The sequence below is a fragment of the Colobus angolensis genome, unplaced genomic scaffold (assembly GCF_000951035.1).
Source record: "Colobus angolensis palliatus isolate OR3802 unplaced genomic scaffold, Cang.pa_1.0 Scaffold77, whole genome shotgun sequence".
Taxonomy (NCBI): Eukaryota; Metazoa; Chordata; class Mammalia; order Primates; family Cercopithecidae; genus Colobus; species Colobus angolensis.
Window position 1 is genome coordinate 3,768,034 of NW_012121487.1, and position 9,073 is coordinate 3,777,106.

At 51.5% G+C, this 9,073-nt stretch overlaps 1 protein-coding gene across 1 annotated transcript; it reads left to right on the forward strand.

The window, feature by feature from the left end:
* The first annotated feature begins 926 nt into the window (after positions 1-926).
* TTC24 (tetratricopeptide repeat domain 24) lies at positions 927-6,590 on the forward strand. The gene is made up of 10 exons (XM_011928433.1): positions 927-1,632; positions 1,793-1,996; positions 2,601-2,729; positions 2,895-3,007; positions 3,332-3,423; positions 4,337-4,459; positions 4,610-4,716; positions 5,199-5,312; positions 5,433-5,529; positions 5,952-6,590. Exons 1-10 carry the CDS (start codon positions 927-929, stop codon positions 6,031-6,033), a joined length of 1,767 nt encoding a protein of 588 aa, XP_011783823.1. The 3' UTR covers positions 6,034-6,590.
* The last annotated feature ends 2,483 nt before the right edge of the window (positions 6,591-9,073 follow it).

Sequence of the window (9,073 nt, forward strand, 5' to 3'; positions counted from 1 at the left end):
GTGGTTCCTTCATCTATTTATTTGCAGTTTTTTGTTTTGTTTTGTTTTGTTTTGTTTTTGAGGCGGAATCTCGCTCTGCCGCCCGGGCTGGAGTGCAATGGCATGATCTCAGCTCACTGCAACCTCCACCTCCCAAGTTCAAGCAATTCTCCTGCCTCAGACTCCTGGGTAGCTGGGATTACAGGTGTGCACCACCACGCCTGGCTAATTTTTGTATTTTTAGTAGAGACAGCATTTTGCCATGTTGGCCAGGCTGGTCTCTATCTCTTGACCTTGTGAGCTGCCCACCTCAGCCTCCCAAAGTGCTGGGATTACAGGTGTGAGCCACCGCACCTGGCCTATTTGTTCATTCCAAAAACATTTGTATGGTGGTAACATATATATAACATACAATTTACCATTTTAATCATTTTAAAATGTGCAGTTCAGTGGCATTAAGTACACTCACATTATTGTGCAATCAACACCACCATCCATCTCCAGAACTTTTTCATCTCTTTCCAAAAACATTTATTGTGAATCTACTATGTGCCAGACCCTGCAAGTTGCTCCAAATCTAGTGATGGGGGGAAGACAAGAAAGTCATCAACTCTGACCCAGTGTGATAAATGCTATAAAAGACATAGGCATCAGGTGCTATGGGACCACAGGAGTACCCAGTTCGTTGAGAAGAAGGTGTGTTCTGAAGCAAGCTGTTACTTGACATGAGTCTTGAAGGAGGACTAAGAATTAGTCAGGACGTTAGAGTGAGAGTGGATATGGTACCCAGTGGGACAGAAGAAACAAAGTGAGAGGTCAGAGAGCAATCCTTGAAACCCTGAGGGTCATGCTAGGGCAGGGGTAGAGCTGAATTTCTCGAAGGGGGTCCTGCTCTAGAGGAAGCCAAGGCTGACATACAGATCCCTCTGTTCCCCTCTGTCAGCTCTATGTCTTCCCCCAACCCTGAGGATGTGCCCCAGAGGCCAGAGCCTGAGCCTTCAAGCTCCAATAAGACAAAGAAGAAAAGAAAGTGGCTGCGGCAAGAGGCCAGCATCCAAGCCCTCACCAGGGCTGGCCACGGGGCCCTTCAGGCTGGCCGGAACCATGAAGCCTTGAACAACTTCCAGAGGGCCTTCCTTCTGGCCTCCAAGACCCCACAAACCGGGGACACCCCAGTGCTCCGGGCCTGTGCCTTCAACCTGGGGGCTGCCTATGTGGAGACTGGGGACCCAGCTAGAGGCCTTGAGCTGCTCCTGCGAGCCCACCCTGAAGAGAAGGCACAGGGCAGGCGTCATGGAGACCAGTGTTTCAATGTGGCTTTGGCCTACCATGCCCTTGGCGAGCTGCCTCAAGCTTTGGCCTGGTATCACAGGGCCCTGGGCCACTACCAGCCACAGGGTGACCAGGGAGAAGCCTGGGCAAAAATGGGAGCCTGCTACCAGGCTCTGGGACAGCCTGAGCTAGCAGCCCACTGCCTGCAGGAAGCAAGCCGGGCCTATGTCCAAGAGAGGCAGCTGCAGGCCGCAGCCCTGGCATTGGGGGCTGCGGCAGGATGTATGCTGAAGAGTGGGCGGCATCGGGTAGGGGAAGTTGTGCAGGTGCTGGAGAAAAGCCGGAGGCTTGCCGAGAGGAGCACTGAGAGGGGACTGCTGGGTGAGATCTTCGGGCAGGGAAGGTGTGGGATCTGGGGAGACACAAAGCCTGGTGCTATTCAGAGGGCTGGGTTTGGGGAACACTGGAGGAGTGGATAGGGGCTGTACCAGCCTTATTTATACCTGGTCCGGCTACCAGTGACCCTGGCTATGCCCTCTAGGGCACCTCTATAATGATCTAGGCCTGGGCTACTCCCAGCTCCGGCTGTTTCCGCTGGCTGTGGAGGCCTTCCTGCAGGCCCTTCCTCTGTGCTGGGTGCCAGGAGAGCAGGCCACAGTGCTAAGAAACCTCGGGATGGCCCACAATGCCCTTGGCAACTATCAGGAAGCTCAAGAGTTTCACCAGAAGGCTGCTGACCTGCACGGTGGGTGCCCGGGGCCGGGAAATGGGACTGGGACTAAGACACTAAGAAGGGTTTCCAAAAGGGGCCCCAAGGCTTAAGGGTGGATGGCCCTTTGGGACCACTTATGGAGCCTGAAAACCCATAACCAGTGGGGGAGAGCTGGAAGTGCAGGAGATGGGACAGTCAGACAGGACAGAGGGTTGTGGGCCCAGAGGCCGAGACCTCAGGGCTGGGAAGGCAGCAGTGGGCAGGGGGAAGGGTACTGGCTGGGAGAGGAGGCCTGAAGTGGAATCCAGCTCCTCTGCTGACTGTGTGACATTCAGGAATCACTTTCACTTTCCCAGCTTCAGTTTTCCCATTTATAAAAACAGGGCCATTAACACCTGCCTTGCCTGCATCACAAGGTTGTTGCCTGACTCAAACTAGCCAGGTGGAGGCACTCACACCAGAACTCAGGATGGGTCCAGGCTGGGAGTGGAGGGTTCAGGCCTCTCGGATGCATCTGGAGTGTGCTGGGGCTGGGCACCAGGCCTCCTGGGAGCTCTGTCTTGGTTGCTGGAGGGCGGAGTCCTAATGTCCCAGCAGCCAGAGTCCCCTCTGAGGATGGGGTGGGCTCTGTCCTCAGGCTCTGTGGGGCAGCGGTGGGAGCAGGGCCGGAGCTTTGGCAGCCTGGCCTTTGCACTGAGCCAGCTGGGGGACCACAAGGCTGCCAGAGACAACTACCTGCATGCCCTGCAGGCTGCCCGTGACTCTGGTAAGCGTGAGAGAGTTGGGATGTGACTGGGCCAGCGGGGAGGCTGAGGGTCCTAGGAGCTGGTGGGGAGACAGATGGGGGGAACTGAGGGTAGGGAGTGCCTCTGAAGGGGCGGGTCAGTGGGGTAGGGAGTCATGAAAGGACCTTCCAGGCTCTCTTTCTCAGGGGACATGAAGGGACAGTGGCAGGCCTGTGAGGGTCTGGGGGCTGCTGCAGCCAGGCTGGGGCAGTATGACCAGGCCTTGAAGTACTATAAGGAAGCACTGGCCCAGTGTCAGGTGAGACCCTGTATCCCGGAATCCACCTCTCCCCTGCTATCCCTCTTCTGGCTGACATTCCTGCCTTCACTCCTTGCCTTCTCCCACAGCATCGGACACACTGTGTGCTAGGTGTTGGGATACTATTGTGAGGAAGAGTCCATCACTGTCCGCAATTCTGGGCAGGTGGTGGCAGGACCCTGGGAAAGGCATGGGGATGGGGTAGAAGAGAGGGGGAAACAAAGTCCTGCTCCCTCCTCCCTTTCCTGCTTCCTTCTTCCCCAACCCCCAGAGGACCACAAAGTCCAGGCATTCCCCATTAACCTATTATCACCCTCTTCCCAGAAGGAGCCAGATTCTGTGCGAGAACGGCTGGTGGCCAAGCTGGCAGACACCGTGAGGACGCACTTGGCCCAGGTGGGGCTGGTCACACCCTGGTGAGATGACACCTGAGACAAGGAGATGGGGGTGGAGAGAGGTTACCCAGGGAAGGGGTTGGTGGTAAGCAAAGCCAATGTTCCCTGGGATGCGGCGGCGCTTGGCCACTCATCTGTGTTCATCCGCCTTGAGCCTGTGCATGAGATACATCACTTTCCAGGGGTGGGAGGTGGGTAGGGGACTGCGGCATGTCTCCAACACGTGGGCTGATATGTAGGTGATTAAAAATAAATAAATAAATGTAAAAGAATCGGTAGACCATGTGTGCAAGGAGGTAGAAAGTTTCAAGTCCTTGGCTGCAGTTCCCTAAATGGCCACAGGATGGAAATGTGCTCCAAGGAAGTCCCTCTCTCTCGTCTTTAAGTCTCTAGAGTTCATTTCTCTGTGGGTCTCCACCGTGTTACTCCTTCCCTGTCTCTGCTTTAACTTGTTTCTATCTCCGGGTCTCTTTGTACGATTCGTTGACTCTCCAACCGCCTCCTCCTTCACATTTTCAGACAACCCCAGAAAACCTCATACCACTCCAGGAATTGAAATTATACTTTAATATTTATATGTATGTAATAGATTGTATGCTCCTGCATTTTAAAGATCACATTTAAAGACACCATATTTAAAATCTGCAAGAAAAATTAAATTGCCTGGTACAGGCAGAGGATTGGATTGAGGGGTCAGAATACTTGGGTCCCAGCCAATGTCTGCCACCTACTTTCTGTGACTTTACCATATCAGGCCCCAGAAGGGATGGGGTGGCCGTTAGACGCTGGCCAGGTCTGCTAGTCCCTAAATCTGAATTCAAGCCTGAGAGTTACTAGCAGGGACCTTAACAGAACAAAGAACCTCACCCCAGAATTGTATTCTCTGAGACCCTGGCACACACATAGCTGGGATGGCCGTTTTTCTCAGACCTAGTCCCTCTACTCCCCTTCATTCCCAGACCTCGGCTCCGGGAAGACTCCAGGCTCCAGGTGGGGCCAGCCAGGTGGAGGGGACCCCAGCAAAGGCAGGAAGCAGTGCAGCAGGTGCCCAGCACAGGTGAGGGTGGGAACGGTGCAGCAGGGATGTATGCAGCCTCTGTAGGGTGTTGGGGGCTGTCACAGTGGGGTAGGACCCCATGCATACCCCCAGGGAGGAGGGGACTGGTGCCGCTCTGCCAAGCTGTGCCCTGGTTCCTTGCCCCTACAGATCTTCCAGTGGGTGGGAAGATGAAGAGTTTGAGGAGGGCCACCAGGAGAAAAAAGAGGAGAGGTCGGCAAACGTTCCCATGAGGGCTGGGCCGGGGAGACTGGAGTGTGAGTTGATGTAGAGTATTCCTGGTGGTGCCTCTCCCCACTGCAAATGTGGCACTCCCGCCCCCACCTGCCTGCCTCCACTTCTTACACCCATCCTGCCATCCCGCCTTCTTGTTGTCATTTCTCTGAGGCCTGGCACAACTTCGCACCACACCTGACCCTGACTGTCCCAGTTCACAACTCCCCAACAGCCCTCCCCTGATTTTTGCTTGTCTCTCAAGGCCCTGGACCATTTTCCCTGAACCCTTTCTAGAACTGCCTCTTTCTTCCTGCTCTCATGGCTTTCCTAACTTCTAGAACTTTGCATCTTGGACCCCAGGGTTTTGTTGAAAGCCTACTTTGTGCCCAACACAGCACTGGGCGCTGTTCGTAATCCCCAGCTCACTACTCAATAGCCTCTCCCACAAAGACTTGCAACTCGGGGAGCAGAGTTCCTTGCTACTTATTGAGCTGACCTGAATTTACCGATGTCTCCTTTTCAGTGTGTTTCCTTCCAGGCACAGTGAATCATTCCCACCATCTAGCTTCTAGTTGCCCCATGTTTACCAAGTACACGCCCTGCAGTGGGATAGTCCTCGGCAAAGCCTCCATGTATAGTGAGCAGCGCATCCCCTGACACTGCCCCAACTCTGGTTCTTCTCCAGAGCTTTTTTCCACCATGATAGTTCTTGGTGCAGAGAGGCATGTGATGAATGTGTCTGTCCTTCTCCATCTAGGTCCAGGACCCAGGGCCCATTTTCCATTTGTAGGTCGAGGCCCTCCCAGAGCGGAGTACCCTAGCATCCTGGTACCCAATGGCCCTCAAGTCAATAGGTGGGTCCTTGGGGGAGAGCAGGAGGCCTGGAGAATAGCAAAGAAAGTAGAATATGTGGCTTGGGATGATATTAATGGAACACGACTGCTGTTGAAGTTAGGGGAAGCTGGGATCTCATGCTTGGGGTATAGAGCCCCGAGCTCCCCTTTGTCTTTGCCCTTTAGCAATGTGAACAACCCTCACCCAGCTCTGGAAGCCCAGGGTACGCCCTGCTTCCTGAATGGCCTCATGGTAGGCCTCAGTGAAAGACAGGGTGCTGTAGGATGGGGGGATATGAAGCTTAAGCCAACTCCCTCCTTCTCTGGAGCCCACCAGCAGAGGTAAGGGCCAAATAGGGCAAAGGAAGCCGAAGCCAGGGCAGGCTGCCTCCTGCTGTCTCCCCAGTCACCCCCACTGGCAAGCCCCTCCCTGCCTTTTTCAGGTCATCCAAGTGGCCCAGGGAAAGCCTCAGCAGGAGCTGCCAGAGGAGACCCATGGAGTCGGGCATCTGCACTATCGTGTGACCTCCCCCTGCCGGCCGCAGCCCTCATCTCTGAAGCACCTGCCCAACACGCACATGCTAGGGGGTCCTGGGGACCAAGCCTCTTCCCAGTTGCTCAGCCCTGCAGGGATGCAGAACACAGTGCAGCTAGTGGACTCCTGAGGAGGCTGGGCAAGGGCTTTTTGCAGGCTCGGCCCTGAGAGGTTCTGTTTGTTCTTCCTTGGGATTTTTGGACTCAGTAGGTAAAATAAAAAAGGAAAATGGATGGCAAATTCCCTTTGTCTTTCTGGATCCAAATGTTATGATTGCTAGGGATCTGGGAGTTCTAAAAACTGACTTCGTGGTCAAGTAGCTTTGGAGTCACCGACTGTCTCCAGACCTCCATTTTTGCCTATGGGAAATGAGGATATAATACTACAGAAGAGGCATCTTACCCAACCGATGCACCCTACTTCCTCTGTGAAACATAGGGGATGCTGGGTGCAGGCCTAGGCTGTAGCCTGTGGCCTGTAGGACAGCTCCTGCCAGCAGCCACAGGGATAATGATGTGCTGTAACATTTCCCAAAGTACTTAGCTTATGCCCCACCCTATTCTAGGTGCTTCACAAGTGTATTCTCCTCTAATCCTCACAACAAATATATGAGGTGCTATCATCATCTCCTTTAACAAAGAAGGAAAATAAGGCACAAAGCTTCAGTAGTCTGAATTCCCAGATCACATAACTAGTACGTAGAGAAGCTGGGAATCAAACCCAGGCAGTGAGCACTTTCTAGAATGCTGTGCAGTTCCACATCCCCAGCTAAGCCCTTGTTTACCCAGAGGCAGTTGTGATTTAATACCAAGTGTGTTTATGCCCATTGTATGTGTTACTGTAACTCATAATTTAATTAAATACTATATACATTGATGAACAGGCCAGGTGAAATGGCTCATCCCTGTAATCCTAGCACTTTGCGAGGCCAAGGTGGGAGGATTGCCTGAGCCCAGGAGTTTGAGACCACCATGGGCAACATAGTGAGACCCCATGTCGATGTAAAAGAAAATTTATCTTTAAAAAAAAATAAATTGATGAACTGAGAGTGGGAAAAACGAATCATTGTTTCTATGAAAACTAAGTTGGGGACGGGTGCAGTGGCTCAAGCCTGTAATCCCAGCACTTTGGAAGTCGAGACGGGTGGATCACGAGGTCAGGAGATGGAGACCATCCTGGCTAACACGGTGAAACCCCGTCTCTACTAAAAAATACAAAAAACTAGCCGGACGAGGTGGCGGACGCCTGTGGTCCCAGCTACTCAGGAGGCTGAGGTAGGAGAATGGCGTAAACCTGGGAGGCGGGGCTTGCAGTGAGCTGAGATCCGGCCACTGCACTCCAGCCTGGGCAACAGAGTGAGACTCCATCTCAAAAAAAAAAAAACTAAGTTGGATCCTTAGAAGACTCGACTAAAGTAAGTTACTTTTTCTGTATTATTATTATTCTTTATAATAATATATATTTCCTCCAGTGATGGAGGAAAAAGTGAGTTTATTTATTTATTGAGACAGGGTCTTGCTCTGTTGCTCAGGCTGTAGTGCAGTGGCATGATCACATCTTACTGTAGCCTCAAACCCCTGGGCTCAAGCGACCTTCCCACCTCAGCCTCCCACTAGGACTACAGGTGCACCACCATGCCAGGCTAATTAAAAAATATATATATAGAGAGAGACAGGGTCTCACTATGTTGCTCAGGCTGGTCTCAAACTCCTGGGCTCAAGCCATCTTCCTACCTTGGCGTCCCAAAGTGTTAGGATTACAGGTGTGAGTCACTGCGCCCAGCCTATGAGTCATTTTATTTATTTGTTTATTTATTTATTTATTGAGATGGAGCCTCACTCTGTCTCCCAGGCTGGAGTGCAATGGCGTGATCTCGGCTCATTGCACCCTCCACCTCCCGGGTTCAAGTGATTCTCCTACCTCAGCCTCCTGAGTAGCTGGGATTACAGGTGCATGCCACCATGCCCGGCTAATTTTTGTATTTTTAGTAGAGATAGGGTTTCGCCATGTTGGCCAGGCTGGTCTCAAACTCCTGGCCTCAGGTGATCCTTCTGCCTCGGTCTTCCAAAGTGCTGGGGATACAGGCGTGAGCCACTGCGGCCGCCCTCTGAGTTACTTTAAGAAGCTACTATGGGCTGGGCACGGTAGCTTATGCCTGTAATCCCAACACTTTGGGAGGCCAAGGTGGACGGATCACTTGAGGCCAGGAGTTTGAGACCAGCCTGGCCAACATGGTGAAACCCTGTCGGTACTAAAAATACAAAAAATTAGCTGGGGAGTGGTGGTGCACGCCTGTAATCTCAGCTACTCGGGAGCCTGAAGCAGGATAATTCACTTGAACCTGGAAGGTGGAGGTTGCAGTGAGCTAAGATCATGCCATTGCACTCCAGCTTGGGCAACAGAGTGAGACTCTGTCTCAAAAGAAAAGATAAAAGCTGCTATGGAATTAGATGTGAGCAACAAGATTATTACAAATTGGGAGAATAATCATAAAAACATAAATAAATTATACACTCAAGATTGCTTCAAACATGCCATTAACTGTTTCACTTTAAGGAAGCAAACTGGAAATTGCAGGTGGTATATAACTGGTGAGGTTTATGTAAGAAAGAAGATGAGGAATCCAATCACGGGCTCCATCCTCAAAGAAAAGACCCTGACCACACTTGACAGATGGAAAATTAATGTATTTTTTTAAGTTGAAATAAAATAATCCACTCCTGATCATGTCAGATAACAGAACATAGGGAAGGCAAAACTTTACCCTCTTAGGGTCTCTGGTTGGGACAGAGAATTAAATTGACATAAAACAGATTAACAAGAGAAAAGCATACAGATTTACTTAATATAAATTTTATGTGACACAGGAGCCCTCATAAAGCAATGAAGACTCAAAGAAGGAAAACCTAAATGTTTTGTACTAGGTTGAACAAAGAGCTAATTGTGGAAAAGCAGCTAAAATATATGGGGAGGCCAGTCGCAGGGGCTCACACCTGTAATCCCAGCACTTTAGTTTTTTTTTTTTTTTTT

Excerpts from the sequence above, each read along its gene's own strand:
- TTC24 (XM_011928433.1), top strand. The coding sequence starts at position 927 with ATGTCTTCCCCCAACCCTGAGGATGTGCCCCAGAGGCCAGAGCCTGAG. Across the intron at positions 3,424-4,336 it reads GTGGGGCTGGTCACACCCTG|TCCCTCTACTCCCCTTCATT; the intron begins GTGAGATGACAC and ends TCTCAGACCTAG. Across the intron at positions 4,717-5,198 it reads TGGGCCGGGGAGACTGGAGT|TGTGTTTCCTTCCAGGCACA; the intron begins GTGAGTTGATGT and ends TCTCCTTTTCAG.